This window comes from Rhea pennata, chromosome 5, assembly GCF_028389875.1.
Source record: "Rhea pennata isolate bPtePen1 chromosome 5, bPtePen1.pri, whole genome shotgun sequence".
NCBI lineage: Eukaryota > Metazoa > Chordata > Aves > Rheiformes > Rheidae > Rhea > Rhea pennata.
This window is the reverse complement of record NC_084667.1, coordinates 37,466,078-37,483,333: the sequence shown is the minus strand read 5'-3', so window position 1 is coordinate 37,483,333 and position 17,256 is coordinate 37,466,078. Positions and strand designations below refer to the sequence as shown.

Below are 17,256 nucleotides of genomic sequence, written 5' to 3'. Positions count from 1 at the left end.
AAAGCTACTAAGAGAATATAGAAATTACTAGTGTGGAGCAAAACTGAGGTCTGTGCATCAGGGATGGGGTCATATGCTTCTGAAGGTGGCTTATGAAGCAATAATGAATAGTTCACTCTAGGAAAATGTCTTTTCTGGATTCTAGTAGTCAGGAAAGCTTTATAGCATGGAAATTGTAGTAATCAATGCTTTTAAGTCTATGCTACTAAGATTAAAACTTGAATTATGGCAACTCAGGCACATCAGCATGCAAATAGCTGCAAGTTCATCATGATAACATTTGGGGAGGGTCAAATCTTGCTTTCAGAGGGATCGTCCTTGCCTCTCAAGAATGGCAAATGCATTGAATGGCATGTTCCTCTTAGAATGAGGATTTCATTCAGTCTAACAGATTTGTTATCAGCCTAATGAGCCCCTGCTCCTGTCCCTGGTATAGCACCTGAAGGAAGACAGCAAGGAAATACCATTTGCCTTCTTCCTCATTAAATAAATTCAGCCAACAATATAACAAGCATTCAGGTACTGACTTAATACCAAACCTAAAACCGTTTCCAAGTTACAGAAATAGCTTCCCAGGACTCTAAGTGAAGCCCAGTTCTGAAATAATACTAAGCCACAGTTCAGTCTGGTATGGCTTTCAATAAGAATAAACATCACTTTGTTTTGACCTTGCAAGCTGCACAGAAACATCTATTTTCTTTACTAAGCCTGAACCCCTTCATTCTTATCAGGCAATTAATAACTGAAAGGCCAGTGTGGCTATACATACAAATATCTTGGTGTAAAATGCATCTGTCTCTAAAGACCACTTAACAAATACAGGAAACGGTGACCTGCTGAATTGTCTGTATTACATAGTAGCAAACTTCCCAGTTTTATGAGTTTTGGGCATCTTGTATGGATGTACAAAACTGTGCTAGGTGCTGTTTCTGCCAGCCATGTATATGAAATGGATATACAGAAAGGGTGTAATATGTCTGAATGGGAGCTCTCCGATAGGCAGAGGATATTTAATAGCATGCTAGGAACTGTGTCTTTGTATGTGGAGCTTATTAGAAAATCCATGGTTTGCAGCAGTGAAGGTCACTGGAAAAATGGGCTGGAAATTTACACACGAGGTACTGTTGTCCAAGACTTGGAAGTTGGAAGTACTTTGGAGAAGGTGCTTGAAGTTCAGTTTTTCACATCCCTTCGTGTAGGCGATACCTGCTCCATGCGCAAGCACTCTCCAAAAGGCATTCACTGTTTAAATCAAATCTTGATGTTTTTTCTATGACTTATCAACCCAACATTGCTCTTCCTATGAATGTGCTTTCACATTTAGGACATACAGAAATAGTCTACACCATTTATGGCTTGCATCTCACTTTTTAATAGACTTTATGCATTTTCCCCTTTTAAAGAAGGAACCTACTACTTCTAAGCAAGTGAAAAGGGAGGATCTATTTTGCCTGCTTTTGTGATCATAGTATTAAACTACATTTTTAAGAAATTGGATTATGTTGCTGAAAGATGCATTAATATCTGTTTAAATTATGTATCTGTTTTAAGTAGGAAACCTTATACCTGCTAAATTAGCACCTAGTTTCAAATACTTTGGGGAAAAATAGCAAATGTATCTTTATTTGCACTGGTGTAACGAAAAATTAAGAATGAAACTACCAAAACAGATGAATTTATTTTTATGGTGTTAACAATATGTTTGTTTAGCTTCAGTGCATCTAAACCTCTGGCTATGTAGGACAGTAATAATTTAAATATTTTAAAACTATTGTTGAAGCTTTAAATACTGACGAACTACACACCGATGGTTTGTTACTTGTTATAGAAACACCAAAGCTTTTTTCAACTCTGTAGCAATAAACGCCTTTCATGCCATGCTTCGGGTACTCTTCCATGGGGAACTGTACTCGCGCCTTCGAGAAGGGACGTGTTTTGCCTCGTTTTTGGCGGCTCAATCAGCCGTGAAAGGAGGAGGGGGGAGGAGGAGGAGGCGGCGGTAACGGCGCCGCTGAGAGCGAAGTCGTTAGGCGAAGCCTCAACGGCCGCCGCGCGCTCCGTCCAGCGGGCGAGGGGCGGGGCGCCGCCGCCGCAGGCCGCCCCCGCCCCGCCTCTTCCTGCCGGTCGGCGGGAAGGGCGCGGAGCCGCCGCCGCCGGCCCTATGGAGCGGGCGCTCTTCGCCTGGGTAGGTGGCGGCCCGCCGCGGCGGAGTCTCGCCTGATCGCCGCGAGATGGCGGCGGCGGCGGCGGCCGTGGCGCCGCGCGGCGGGCGGGCGGGCCGGGGCGGGCCGCGGGGGGCGCCTTCCAAGGGGCAGTGGGGGCCGGCGGGAGCGGCGCTGCGCAGCCCCGGGCCCCGCCGCGGGCGCGTGTCCTGGAGAGCAAGCTTGAGCTCCGGTAACGGGGCGCCGCTCCTCCTGAGCCATTACCTGAGGGCAGAGAGGGGCTGAGAGCCCGTATGCCTGTGTCTGCCTTCCCTTTGCCCACACACATGCTTCTGCTAGCCTCACTCGGTAATAATCCCTAATCCTGGAAGAATAAACGTAGATAAAGAGTTCAGCGTTAAGGCAGGGATGCTGTCTCTCAGTTCCTCAGACTCTGGTTGTCTTTCTACGTCTTAGCTTGCCTGTTGTTGAGGTTTTAGAAAATTTACTGTATCTTACAAATAAAAGTGAGGTCTCGTGACTAGCCTTCTAAAAAGTATTATGTGCCTGTTAAATGCTAACACCTGAAAGCTGCCTGCTGTTAGTAGGGTATATCAGGCACCCACCAGGTCTGCTTGTCGAGCTTGAGTCCTAAAATTGCATCCACCTGTTAACTGGGTGGAGGAAAGCAGCCTGACCCTCTTGCTATTTTTGTAGGTATTGAGTGTTTTTTGCTGAATGTGCCCTTTTAAGATACACCTGGTGCTGCATCTTTGAGGGGAGGGTGGGGGGAGAGGGAAGGAGGAACACAGGTGAGATGGAGGGCCATGTGATGGCTGTAAGAACGAAACTTGCCCTCACTGGGATTTTGGGGAGCAAATGCTGGCAGGTTAACCTGTGACATGTCCCTGATAAGCTTGCTCCTTTCTAGGAGCAGATGCGTAAGATGCGTACCTCTTCTTCATTATTTTTTTTTTGTTGTTTAATGTTTTTCTGTGTGTATTTGAAGGGTGCAAACAGCTATGGACAACTTGGTCTTGGTCATAAAGAGGATACGCTAGCACCTCAGTCACTGAAAGATGTTTCCTGCAAATGTCAAGGCTTTAAAAGCATTACTGGAGGAGGAGGACACTCTGCGCTTATCACTGGTAAAAACAAAATCAAAAAAAAAAAGACAAAAAAACTCATAGCACTTGCAGGGAGTGTATGACTTCTAAATGCATTTTTTTTCTGGCTATGTCTCTCTATTGATTTTGTGCTGCCACCTATTTGTGGCTTCTGTTCATGAGCAAGTACCAATTTGTTGCAAAACAGGTCCTTCCCCACCTGTTAACTGAATATTTTGAGGAAATTCATCTGTTTTATTTACCTTCTGTCATTATTTTATGGCTATGTGAGAACTGTTTCTTAACCTGATTCAAAACACATTTTTTTTCATACAATACTACTATTTTCCTGTACTGAGGGGGAAAGGAGAGTCAAGCAGGAAGTTACTCAGTTCTGTGAAGTTTTAAGATAAGGAGTAGAAAATAACATCTGGTCTTTGAATGGTTCTGCTGTATATCATAGTTAATTATGGTGAAGAAGGGATATGGAGAGAGATGTGAATGGGATGAGAAACTTAATCATGGATCTCGCTGAGAGGTGCCTGTCTTACAGTATGAGTTGTTTCTCCTGATGATCCAGCTCTCCTTAGCTCTGCTTACTCAGGATGGAGATGTATTTCTGATGCATCAGAAATAAGTGTTTTCTTTCTTTTTGCTTGACTGCAGTACCTACAATGATAATCACAGTCCTTATTTGTCATAGGATCTCATGGCATATACCTTTTTAATCTGTTGTGAACTTGAACTTTTTTATTTTATTTTATTTTATTTTTAGATGCTGGAGAGCTCTTTGTATGTGGCCGTAACAAAGAAGGACAGTTGGGACTGAATCACTCGGAGGATGTACTGTGTTTTACTTTGTGCACTGCCCTGTCTGGCTTTTGTGTTACACAAATTGCTTGTGGTTGGGACTTTACAATCATATTAGTAGGTAAATATGCCTCCCTAATACCTGGAGAAGTACTATGATGTAGAGAAACAGTTGAAGGCTCTGTATTGTTAGTGCTTGTGCTGTGCATAGATGCTCGTAGGTTTTAAGATACACACATTGCAGATTGAATTATTCAGTGTTTCTTGTATCCTAGTGAACCTCAGACCTTTAGTGAATATGGCTTGTAAGACCAGAAGTCTGTGAGCTCAGGAGCTTTGGAAGCGGAGACATTAGGGTGTTTTTGAGCTATTTGGCTGTGATATTTTGCCTGTTCTTTTGCTGGAATTAACATTGTGTTTTGCTTGCGCTCACAAATATACTGTTGTGCTCCAAGCTGAATGAACTCTAATATTTAATTTTTGCAGGAACTGGCCTGGTTCTCTCCTGTGGGTCTAACTCTTTTGGACAACTAGGAGTTCCTCAAATTTCAGGTCCTTGCTTGATTCCACTAAAGATTGAGGTAAAGTTAGTGGATATGTTTTGCTGCTTGAAGGTTTTTGCTGTAGCTTGTTGGAGATTCATGTTAAAGGCTACCTTGTAAAACAAAACAAGCCAACAAAAATGCTCTTCCCTTCCATCCTAGGGAAGTTCTTGCTAGAGTTCAACAAAACTAGCTATGCCAGTTCTTTTGATTTATTGCTTTTGTGCTTTGTGTGCAGCAGTTCTGTTTTTAGATAGGTGCTGTTCTTCAAGTATGTTTATAACTGTAGGAGTTTTTTCCCTAAAATAAGGACTGTAATATTATTTCCTGATTTTTTTAAGAACAGTTAGAAAAAGCAAGGCTGATCATCTCCAGAGTAACAGTAGTGTAAGAAATTGGGAATCTGTGGGAAAATTAGACCTGTGAAAATAAAGTTCAGTTATATCACCTTTGAAATTAAAATGATTTTTCCTGTGGCATGTAAGGGAACTGAAAGTTCATTTGTTCATTCCTTACCTAACCTATTGTATTTATCGAACAGTATCAATTTCCAAGGAAATAGGTTGAAAAAATTAGATACTGCTTTCTCTATTGTCTAGTACACTCACCTACTTCAAATGCTAAAGGCTGGGCTCTGATAGTGTCTTAATATTGCTCCTCTAATTCGTATGGAAGTCTTTGGCTGATATTTGTAGATGAGGCACTGTTGAGTGCGAGCAGGGAGCTCAGAATATAGCTGCAAATTAATTGCTTTAAAGTGTTACGAGAAGTAGGTATTGAGACTTCTATAACATCAAAAAGTTTTTCCTGTTACTGGCTATAAGCCTAGCAGTGTAAATAAATTGCTCACAGGAATGCAAAAACAGGAACAGCAATAACTGCAAAGTTGGAAGGGTTCTCAGGTGATAAGTTTAGCCCTGTAGCTCTTGCCAGGCACCACTCTGTTGCTCTTTTGAATTTTTTGATCATCTGGTGATGTAGAGAGGAAGGACAGGTAGTAGTCTGTTACTGAATGGGTTTTATATTACCTGATGTTTGTACAGTCTTGAGGTTTCCTGGGGACATTGTTCCAAAATGGTGGCTTGGAAAGGGTGGTAATAGCAGTGCTGATTTGAATCTGTCCCCTCCCTGACCACCTGACCTGTTCATTCATCTGAATGTTTTTTCTTCTGGTTTGTGTCCTGTTGGGCTTGGGCTTGATGCCATTTATTTTATGTAGTGTTAAATCTGTGAGAAGAGTAATAAACTTTCAGAGTACTCAGAAGTGGTGGTGGGGGGGAAAGCCAGAATTGAGGTACTCTGTGCAAACTTTATTCACTCATTTCCTGCATGTGTGCCTAGGTATGGTCTTCTGTTTTGTGGTCATATTGAGCAGCCTTTAGTATAGGTGGTATTACTAGCTGTACTGTCTGTGATCACAGGATTGAGTAAACTGAACAGGCTGAGGGAACTTGCTTCTGCTTGTCACTACTATTTGCTGTGGAGTTTCTGGTGTAATTCTTGAGGAACACTGAGATCAAATTAAGAAATAAACATGTTTGTGTTGTCAGGATTGTTTTTATTCATGTGAAGATTTTGACCATAGCTTTTCATTCATTGCTGTAGTGTTGTACAATCAGTTTCTTTGTTTGATATTTTTTTTTCCTGAAGACATTCTCAGTAATTTTTATATTGGCCAGATTTATTTTCTTCATAATACAAAATGTTGATGTGTGCTGTGACATATAGCCTTGAGTTGTCAGAACTATTTTCATGGTGTTATGTTTTTGTGTTTGGTGTATCTTGCTTTGGCAGTGGTGAGGGAAATAGAAAGAACAACTGAAATATTTTTCTTTTATGTGATTAGTCCATGAAAGAGAAGGTAGTGGATATTTCTGCAGGACTGAGGCATGCCCTTGCTGCTACAGGTAAATATGTCATCTTGCTTTATCGTTTTAGTAATAAAAGGATAGTACTTTAATGTTTGGAGTTTTTAATGGTTTAGAAAACAAAATGGGTGAATTGTAGTTTAGTTTTTAATTGATTTTAAATACTACTGAAAGTCTTGTAAGATTTTGATACAAATTAGCATAATAATAAACAATCTAGAAAGCCTTTCCTGAAATCTCTGGTGAAGAAGCATTCCCAAGATTTCAGAGTGACCGTTGGTTAACAAGTTAATTTTCTGATGGATGGAAAAAGTACTGATTTCTTTCTTCTTTTCCTTTTCTAAAACAAAAATGATTCTTGCCCTGAAATTTTTTTCTCGTAAATCAAATATCTTTTTACTATTCTGAATACATTGTTTTTTTTAATATACAGAAGAATTAATATGTTGTTTTATAGAAGATGTTTCAAAATGGAGCTGTGCATAAAATGTTTTTAATAATCTGTTTGAAGTTGACAGCTGCAAAAATCACAAGAATTTAAATTTTCCTTTTATTGGGAAGGAAAAGACCTACTTGGAGTAAAATTTTAGAAGATACTTGTTTAGTTACATACCTTTGAAAATCTGATCCTCTGTGACTCTCTTCCTCTGCTACATGCATGTAGGAGGCTTATAACTTCTAAATATTTCTCTTACTATTTTCACAGACATCTAGTTTGTTTGTGGAATAATGGTAGAAATCAAAACCTATAGGTTCCAGGTGCTTGAATATGGCTGAATAGGAGAATGGGATCTCTGATGCTTGAATGAATATTGTGAATTAAGCTTCCCTGAGCTCTTGTCTGATGGAAAACTTGATTCAGGGCTATGTCAAGACTCTGTATGCCTCTGAGAGGAAGACAGGTGACTTTACTCCTTCACTGTACTAGACGGTATAACCAAATTAGCTTAAAAAGAGAGAAAGGGCAGAGAAAGGGTTTTTTTTTTTTTTTTTTTTTTTTTTTTACTGGCAGCTCAGCTATGGAACACGCTTTTAGTAATAAATAAAAGTTGTATCCATTCCTGAAGTACTACAACTATGAGATTTCTGTTGCTGAGTCCTCAGTAACTCTCTAGTATAAGACTTAGAAAGCTGAGGCAGGCTACTTAGCATTTTCTTCATTTTGTTACCTGTACAATGAGGCTACAACTGTTTGTTGCCTGAGGACTTTGCCAGGATTCTCCGTGTGTGTATGAAGTATGTTTCTGGCTTAAAGGGTTGTGAAAGTATAACTCCAGCTGGTGAAAATGAAATGAATGTGCTTTTATAACTAGTTATTGAGGTAAGTGATTTTGTTGTAGTTGATGGATTTTAATCTCTTCTGTCTGTGTTTTCTCTGGTAAGAGAGCGGTTTGGTGTTTCAGTGGGGAACTGGCATGGCATCTCGGGCAAAGCGCACAAGCCAAGGAAAAACTCTCCCCCTGTTCTTGACAGCAAAGGAACCCTGTGGGGTAACAGGTAATCAAAGAATCTGATTTTCTGTAAAGGCGATAGTGTAGAGATATTTGGAGTGATGTCTCTCATCCTTTCATTAAAAAGTCACTTGGTATTAAAAACATGTAAGCTCATTCTGTGCTTCAGATATTCCAATACAAGTTCATAATCAAAAGGAAAAACAATATTGAGTCTTGCAGTGTCTATGATCCAAAAGAAAAGCTTTTGTTAAAAAAAATTGATTATCATCATAATGTTAATATACTTGAATTAATATAGCTTGGGTGATTTATTTGCTACAACTCAGTGTTTTATGTCTATGCATAAAATATCTGCTATATAAATTTTATAAGACTGATTTTTCTCAAGGCCTGGAAGATATAAAGGTGAAGAGAGTTGCTGCGGGTACCTACCATTCGGTGTCACTCACAGGTAGGCCTCAGGTACAGAACTAAAATTCCTTATTTCTGCCTATAAAAACTTCTGTACTTCAGAAACTTTTGTGAATTTTGTTAAAACTGGTAAAACTTGATCTGACTTAGTGCAGTAGTTGAAGTTTAAGAATTAAGTCAGAAGAGAAATTTACTAAAAATGTGAACTGTTTTGCATTCCTGTATCTTCTCGACATTTTGTGCTGGATTTTGAGAAATTTTCTTTTTTTTTAAAGACTTGGATTCATATTTTGAATTCTCAGAATTCTCTGTGGTTATTCCTGGGGCCAAGTATGAGTAAGTAATGGTCTGGGCTTTCTGGCTTGATGGTTAGAAACTGTAAAAGGATTTGAACAAGTGTGATTGCATGTATGTCTGCTGTTGCAGAACCTTATGTAGACAAGTCCTTACCTAACTGTACAGAAACATCTTTTTAGGAAACATGTAGTCATCTGGTATTCTGTTGTCATTAAATGGAGCACTGGAGTGTTTGCTTATGTAGCTCTACATAAGTTTAGTTGTATGGGGAGATGCTACAAGATGTGAATTATTGAATTCTGAGATGCGAAGTCTGTATGCCATTAGTAAAGAACAACTGTGAGGACAAACAGAATCTGCCTTAGCTATTTGTCACATTCTGTCTATTTAGATAGCAAACAGATTATTCTTTCATGGTTTTGCTTTTTATTTAAGAGAGCAGTTTATTTGGCAACAGGGAGATCAAACTTACCAGAGCTTTTAATAATGTGGTGCTATTGTTGCCCTTCAGCCTGCATTAGCCTTTAAAGGTACTTGTTTGTTTCAATTTACTGCTATGTGTAGCATTTAATATAAGTGAGCTCTGTTCTGTGGGGTTTTTTTCAGGATTCTTGCACACTGTGATGCAGTTTTCTTTGGCTGCCTCATGAGCCACCTGCTGGTAGAATATGAAACACCTGTAATGAGGCAGATTTTTGATACAACTGCTGAAGTGGATTGTGGCAAACATGAATGGCTGTTAGTTTTTTTTTTTTTTTTTTTTTAAATCCCAACCCAGACAACCCCCTGCCCCGAGTTGCCACTTTATGCGTATTCAAACAGGCCTGAACTCTCCACTTAAGATATACTTAAGATATACCACATGACTATATTTCACACGAAGACACAGGCAGAAGTTTTATTCCACTTAAAGGAATATGCTTCTAAGCATTAGAGTCTAGGTGTTTGTTAAAAGAAACTCAAGAAATGAGGATTTAGCATGTGACATTTCTGAGGCTAAAGTAAACGTCTCCTGGAGAGGAAAAGGAGATGTCAGAAACAGTGTATTGTTGGTTGTGGAAATGTTGTGTTATATATGGCCATAGAAAAGTATATTTTTTCATTGTTTGAAACAAGCTGTTTTTGTCACCTCTTTTTTCTCTCAAAAATATGTTTTTACTCTATCCTGGGAAAAAATATTTTAGTTGAGAGTTCTAATGAAATAAGTGTTTGGTTTGTTTTTCCTTGTCATTTCTTTTATCTGAGAAATTTGTGAAGTTCTGCAGATTCCTGTCAAGGATGTATAACTTGATGCTTCGTGGCTTTTTTCTTTCTTCTCCTTGTCTCTAGTTCCATTCCACGCCCCTCCCCCCCCCCCCAAGAAAAAAAAAAAAATTACTGTGCTGGAAGCCTCTTGTCTTGTCTTTTTATTTTATTACTGTTACCAAATTGAGGTCATTAGTTCTATTGTAGCCTAAATTGTACCTGTTTTCTCCTGAATGTTTTACTTTGTCATGCTGCTTGTAATGAGTTCAGCGTTGAACTCATTACTCCATACTTCTGGAGTATGGGGTATTATGGACACCTGCTCTGAAGAGCTCCATGCTGCAAATGATATGGTTTCCAGTCTTGCTGTGCTCATGGTCATGTGCCTCCACATGTGCCTGATTTAGTTCTTACTGCCTACTACTTGTGTGAGGTGGTAAGAGACTAGCTTCAGGAGATCTGACACAACTCGTGCTCTATTATATGCTTCAAGAGGAGTATCTTAAACCTGGAAGCCTAGAACCATGGCTGAATAATCTTACGTTGAAAGGATTGAATTGATGATATGTACCATCTACAGAAGGACTCCTTGAACCATCTTCTTACTGTCTATTGGTCGTTAGACTGAGCAACTCAGACTGATACTGGGGAGCCACCTGAAACAAAGTCGGTGTTCCTTTTAATATAATTTTTTTTTTTTGATGAGTGTTCCCTGCTTCAGTTCATTTTTAGCTATGTGTGATCTTTCTTTGGGAAGTGACTGAGCAAGAGGGGGCAGGGAGCATTAGAAACTGTCCCTGCTTTTACAGAGTTACTGAACTTGCTCAAGCTGAAGAGTCCAGGAGAGTCACAGGCAAAGCTGGAAACTTGTAGCTTCTGTAGAGAGACTGGGAGACTGCAGTGCAGCCAGGCAGGCTTAGAAGACACAGAACATATCAGGTACTGGAGGGAAGTTGCATTATTTGATGCAATTTGGAAAGTTATTGAAGGGACTGAAACTCAGCCTTGAGCTAGAGGTAAAAACTGACCTGCAGGAACAGAGTGGAGGGAGAGTTTTTATTTTTATGCTATGTTATCCATATACGTTAAGCTGATGAGAAGCTTTTTGAGAAGTTTATTTGTTTTAGTTAGTTTTCTAACAAAACTTAACTTTTGCTTTGAAAGCCTTTCAGTCATCTTTGAGAAGCTTACAGCAGAACTGAAGTCTAGGCAGTTCAACCTCAAAGCTCAGGGAACCAATGCAGCCCTCAGAAAACAGACACTAAGGCCCTTGCAGATGCTTCTGATGTTCTAGGCACAATGTGTGTGCATATGATAAAGAGATAGTATGAAAAACAAACGTAGTGAAAAAACAAGTTGAATTAAACAGTGTTCGTTCTTCAGCATGTCATGCTGTGTTGAGACAGAACATGTATCTGCTAGTGGAAAATGACATATATAGAACACCAATTTTACTTTTGTATCTGTTGTAGATGAAGGATGCCTGTATGTCTGGGGTAGCAACAAACACGGGCAGCTAGTGAGCAAAGAGATCTTTCTTCTTGAGCCCAAGAAAATAGAGACTCATTTTTTTTCACATGAAAAGATTGGAGCCGTTTGGAGTGGATGGGCACACTTGGTGGCACAAACAGGTAAGTTACCTAAGAAGCAGTCAGATCTGGCACCTGTGCAGTAACTTATCTTTATTACAGGCAAAGTGACTTTTAATTTTATTTTTTTTTCTCACTGCTATTAGTTAGATAATTTTGCAGTTTCACTTGAGCTGAGGTGGTTTTTTGAAAACGATGAGGGCAGACATCATTTGGTTTCTGTCCCTCAAGTATTACTGTGCTTATATGTCACGCATGTCCACAAATACAGTAGCACATGCATGCACACACCAGATCGATGCATTCTCTCCGCATCATGAGGTTACTAGTTTTCCAGAACATCTGAGAACTTCTAAAGATCATACTGTTTGAGCTATGAATACCTCTTAGGAGAGAAGAGACTTTGGAAGACTTCTTTCAGAGAATAGAGAGATAGGAAAATGTGTCTGCAACTTCCAAGATATATAACTGTATTTCACAGGAAGACAACTTTTATCCAGGTACAGGTATTACAGAAGGGGGAAGATAATCCTAATGTGAGTCTTTGTAGTAAACGCATGGAAGCATAGGTATGAACTGTTTGTTACCAGATTACCTGAGTCTTAGGTGAGATTTTAAAAATGGGCATAGCCCATTTCCCTCTGCTGCTGCCACCTACTTTGTGAAGACATGAGTAGGTGAAACAAATTGTATGGCTTTGCGCAGATGCATTAGCCTTTCTGTACTTCAAGAGTGAGCCTAGCTTTCAGTGCTGTTCGTTTGCTCTTCTTTAATAAAGTGTTTAAGGACAAGCAAAATTGTGCACTCAGAAGGAAGTTAAATAAACTAAACTAACTTGTGTTGTTTGTGTGTGTGTGCATGCTTGTATGTTTGATTACAGAATAAAATGTTGAGAAAAGATAGGCAAAAAGAGGCATCATTAGACTTGAAAGTGCATCCTCTCAAAATGAACTGAAATAAAATTAGTATGGAAGCTGTGCAGCTTTGCCTTCTTGGGAACCTTTCTACTGAGAATAGTGTGAGAGCTTGTCACATGTAGAGGGTTGTAGGGTTAGATCCTTTTCTGGGAAGAGATAAAAGGAACAGTGTATGGTAATGGTGTTCATATGTGTCAGTAAAACTCGTGTTGATCTAGTGAAGGTAATTTGAGTACATTTGTATTGTTACTGTGCTTGGTAACATGAAGGCAGGAGGAAAAATTAGATAGAGAAAAAGGTAAGATTTAAAACTATTTTGCTGTGTTTGCCTGTGAACAGTCTGTGCAATGTGCTGCTACTGTTGTGTGCTGCGTGACGAGCTAGTTAAGACAAACAAGAGGATGAAGTTCTTCTGTAGAACGAACAGAACAGTCAGCGTTATTAGCTGGAGCGGTGTTGCACATGGCATCACTCTTCCCTTGTGCATGGTGTCGGGTTGAGGGAAGGAAGAGCAGATGGAAACATTCTTCCTAGAATCATGTTGTGATTGGAAGAGCTTGTTTATTTGTGCTGATACAATATGTTGTAAAGATAAAACTACAAAAGGAACCTCAAATCTGTTTATTGGGGTCTATAATTATGACATTGGTTCAAGGAGAGCTTAGCTTTTACAATGCAGGTATTTTGATTTAAGTGGGAGTTCTTGCGTGCTCAAAGATCAGCATGTGCTTCAGTATTTTATTAAACTGGTGCTATAAATCCTGCAACATTCGCACAGTAATACCCTTGCTCTGTGAGAAAACTATCTGTTATAATTATGGTATATTTTGAACTCTTGGTGCTAGAATTCAGAGGGATATGGTGCATGATCGGAAAAACAAATTGATTAAGCATTCCATTTCAGAGCATTCATTGTTTGGCATCAAAGTATATGAGAGATGTCATGTAAAAAACCCTGCTTGACTCTATCTTCTTAGCTATTTAAAAGCTGTGTTTGAACTCTGATTTTTTTTTTTTTTTGAAGGATGCTGTCCTGAGAATTGAAAAGTGCTTATGTCATTCTTATGGTAGAGAAAAGGTGTTAAGATAACCTGATTTTTAAAGAAAGGTTACTGTCAACATGATTTGCTGTACTTCACTGTATCTTAATAATGAATATTCTTTAAGTCAAACTTCCCCAAAGTGTTAGAAATTTTAATGTGCAGTTGGTATTTATCCATGGCCATTGCAAGAATAAAATGAATATTTTAGTGTATAATTTTAAGAGAAAAATATGTGTTGAGTGACTAACAGGGAAGCTTTTGTGAATGTTTGAAATGAATTTAAATAAAGATAGGCTGACTTTGTGTCTGCATGAGAAAACTGGCCAAGTGATATAATGGCATAAGATATTGCTGAAACTGAATTTTACGCATGTAGAATTTTAAATCTCTTTGAAAGTCAGTGGACCTGAACCTAAAGCATTCAGAGTAAGATTGTGAATGGCCTTTGGCATCCTGCAGATACCAACTGGAATCTCATGGGATTTTTGAAGGGTTGCTTAACTGCTAGACGGTGTGTGAGCTAAGCACTTTCCTGTTTCTGAAATACCACTCCATGCCTGTGCTTGAATTTGCAGTTGTCTAAGTAACTGTGAAAATGTAGCTTTCTTGAAAAGTTTTCTCTGAATGTAGTAGATCTTCCATTATTTTATCTACTTTTAGGAAGTGAGAAATGCAGCTTCATTTTCCTGATGCTTAGGTTACACAAACAGTTCCTGCTCTCTTTGCTCTTTCTTTCCACTAATTATAGAACTAGAGTGTTCTTTTCTTTGGATGGGGGGACCAGTGGAAAATGGAAGGAAGTTGGAGTATAATGTTTCTATCTGTTTGCTTTGAAAATTAGGAACATACTTTGAAATAACATTGCGGAGTGTATGAATTTTCTTGTATGAAAGAACAGAAGTTTTTAACCTAATCAATGATCTATCATGATACAAAATTTAAAAGTGAAAATATAGATTACTATATTTAAAGTCTAGTATTCTGTTACTTGCTGAAGGTAGAGGAGTTCTAATAGGCCATTACAAATATTTAGAGTTCTGTTTTAACTTTTTTTTCTGAACTTCTGTCCTGGTCGAAGTAGTACTAATAAAACATTTGTAACTGCAGATAGCTTGACAGTAAATTAAAACTTCTTGGAAAGAGATAGGAAGAAACTGAATGAATAAAAGCTGAACACTGTGCATTTGTATATTTACAAATTCTACTGTTTCAGAGTGGCGTTTAGATCCTTATCTGCCAGATGAGCAGTACTTGATTGCAGACCAAATGGAACACTAAAAGGTAAATGGGACAGTGATGCTGATAAAAAAAAAAAAAAAACAAACAAAAAAAAAAAAACAAAAAAAAAAAAACAAAAGACAATCATCTGGAGGAATAGTGGATAGTTTGATGGATGCTGTGATTTGATACTGAGTCCAAGGGCGTTACAAACTTAACAAACGTATTGGGTTTAACACTTTATCAGGAGCAGGAATGTGACATAGATCTCTTCCTCTATTTTATTAAGTTTTTCTGTGTGTGAAAACTGGCCTATTTTAGAAGACTTGTTTTTGGTTTTCCTTTATGCTATGGGCAGAATTTTGCGTTGTGACCTAAAGCAAAATACGTGATTCTTCTCATTTCTTGCTTACCCTGTCCTTACAAGTGATTTTAATTGCTCTTGAAGTCAGTGTGAAACTCATCTCTCTCTCCATATTTTGTATCGCACCCTATTCAGGAACTGCTGAAAGTCATGTTTCCTGACACTTCTTCAGAGTTTGATCACTTTTTTTTTTTTAATTTGCTATTACTTCTATCATAAGCAGTTCTGAAGCAAGAATCTCATTCTTGAGGAGTGTGAATTGCTTGACTTAAGGAAGTTAACATTTTCATAGGCCGTTTTGTTGTTCATCCTCACTCACCCTTATTCTCTGATTCTCTTCAGCTCTGATTCCTTATTCTTCTTAAGGGTAGAGCTATCTCTTTTGGACTATTCCTGTTTCTGCATTTTTAGATTATCCACTGTATGCAATCTTAGTATTTTTAGAAAAAGCCTCCTAAAAACCTTCAAGATAGCTACTTACTTTTCCACTTTGATTCACAGTTCCTACAAAAGTCGTACAGTTAGACTCTTAGAACCCCTTCAAAATAAGTTGTATTATTTTGCTATCAGCAATGGTGCCAGTCAATGTTAGTTGGCCAAAAAAGATCAAGGTCAAAGCCTTGTTGCATCTGGTTGCTTTTTTTGTTGGGTCTCTGGTAAGATACGAACTTGTTAGCGTCTTTGGTTTGTTCATTGTTTTCTGTATTGGCATTTATGTTAAGTGACATTCCCAGACATGTGTTTCTATTAGGACAATGCAGCACTGGTGTTGCTCTTTATATGAAGGACAGATTAAATGTGTCCTTCTGACCACAGACTCCAAGTGCAAGCATTATTCTCTTCAGGTAACTGCTCTGTGAAGTGCTTTGTTCCTGTTACAGCACACTACACAATGGCACAAGGAGCAACGCTGCAGTATAGATGATGATATTTTGAATAATAATGAGCAGCTCTTTTGCATTGTTCTGCTTGACAATGTCAACTTTAATTTGTGGGCCTTTTCCAATTGATAAAAACTCTTTGAGTGGAACTGCTCAAAGATGAACATCAATCTAAGGATTATTGCTTAGATCATTTAAGTGAGCCAAGTCATGACCTATAATGCTAAAGATGTAAATCCTTTGGGAAAGGATAGAACTGATATGACTTGAGGGCAAACCTAAATAAAGCAGGAGAGAAGTTTTTAATAGACTTAAAGGTGAATCATCAACTTCAACTGAAAACAAGTTATTTCCTTATCAACTGGGATGCCTAATAGATAAGTTTTCTTAATCTGACCTGTTTTGTTATTTAAGTATTCTCCTGAATACATCACTATTTTTTCATGTGAATTTCGTATGAAATTATGCTTTGGTTGAGCTTCAGATAAAGAATTCTGAGCTCCTTCACCCAGACAGAGTTGCTTTAAGAATGCAGTTAAAATGCTATTTCTGCTTACACAAATCTGCTTTACAGCTAAAAAGTTTCAGAGGAACAAAACACAATCAGATCCCATGAAACAGTCTTAATATTGAATCCTCGTTCCAAATGTGTGTCTGAGTCGGAGCCGCTTTGGATCTCCCTTGGCATCATATCAACATTAATCCACACAACGTGTTAGCAAACTGTATGATAAAATTGAAAACATTTCTTGTTTTTCCGAAGCAAATCAAAATGTGTCCACACAAAGATAGAGTGTGGACCAAAGGGAATGCTTCCAATCAGCAGAAACAAAAAGGAAGCTTCCTTTTCTAACTGTATTTTTATCTTTTTTCTGATGCCAGTTGCTGAGTAAATCTATTAGGTTTAGCTGGAAAATGCTGTAAGTGGAGAGGTGAAGTGGAAGGACATTGCTCTGATGCCTGAGCAGTGCAATTTCAGCCCACTAGAGGTCCTTTCCAATTTTGATTTGAATCAAGTCAGCAACTGTGTTGATGCTGCAAACGATGCCTGCTTACTCTTAAAACTTCTCAACAGCTCCCTAGAAGTGCAAATCCTGCTGCTCCTTTTTTTTTTTTTTTTTTTTTTTTTTGTAGCTTGTGTGTGGTACCAGTGAGGCACATGGTTGATGAAGGCTCTCTTTCTATCTCCTTAACCATAGTGTGATCTAGCAAAAGAAACTGCATTTGGGAAATGGCATTTTTGAATAGTGAATAGCTTAAAGAGATTTTGTTGAAGATAATCTAGGTTTACTGAGTGCTGCTGTTCTCGAGTTTGCCTTTGTTTTAAATAAAGGCCCAAAACCTAATGTTGCAGTCATCATTATTTAAAA

The 17,256-nt window shown here is 38.5% G+C and overlaps 1 protein-coding gene across 3 annotated transcripts in view; it reads left to right on the top strand.

The window, feature by feature from the left end:
* Positions 1-2,132: 2,132 nt before the first annotated feature.
* The window catches only part of SERGEF (secretion regulating guanine nucleotide exchange factor), a 147,580-nt gene continuing 132,456 nt past the window's right edge, over positions 2,133-17,256 (top strand). For 2 of the 3 annotated variants that reach the window (XR_009958504.1, XM_062576507.1), the window contains exons 1-8: positions 2,133-2,185; positions 3,151-3,289; positions 4,023-4,178; positions 4,544-4,638; positions 6,446-6,506; positions 7,851-7,964; positions 8,310-8,372; positions 11,347-11,505. Coding sequence is in view for 2 of the 3 variants with exons in the window: in XM_062576507.1 (XP_062432491.1) it covers positions 2,162-2,185; positions 3,151-3,289; positions 4,023-4,178; positions 4,544-4,638; positions 6,446-6,506; positions 7,851-7,964; positions 8,310-8,372; positions 11,347-11,505 (811 nt within the window). In the remaining variant the exon portion in view is untranslated. The remainder of the gene's footprint in view (positions 2,186-3,150; positions 3,290-4,022; positions 4,179-4,543; positions 4,639-6,445; positions 6,507-7,850; positions 7,965-8,309; positions 8,373-11,346; positions 11,506-17,256) is intronic. The other variant, XM_062576508.1, reaches the window with a different exon arrangement.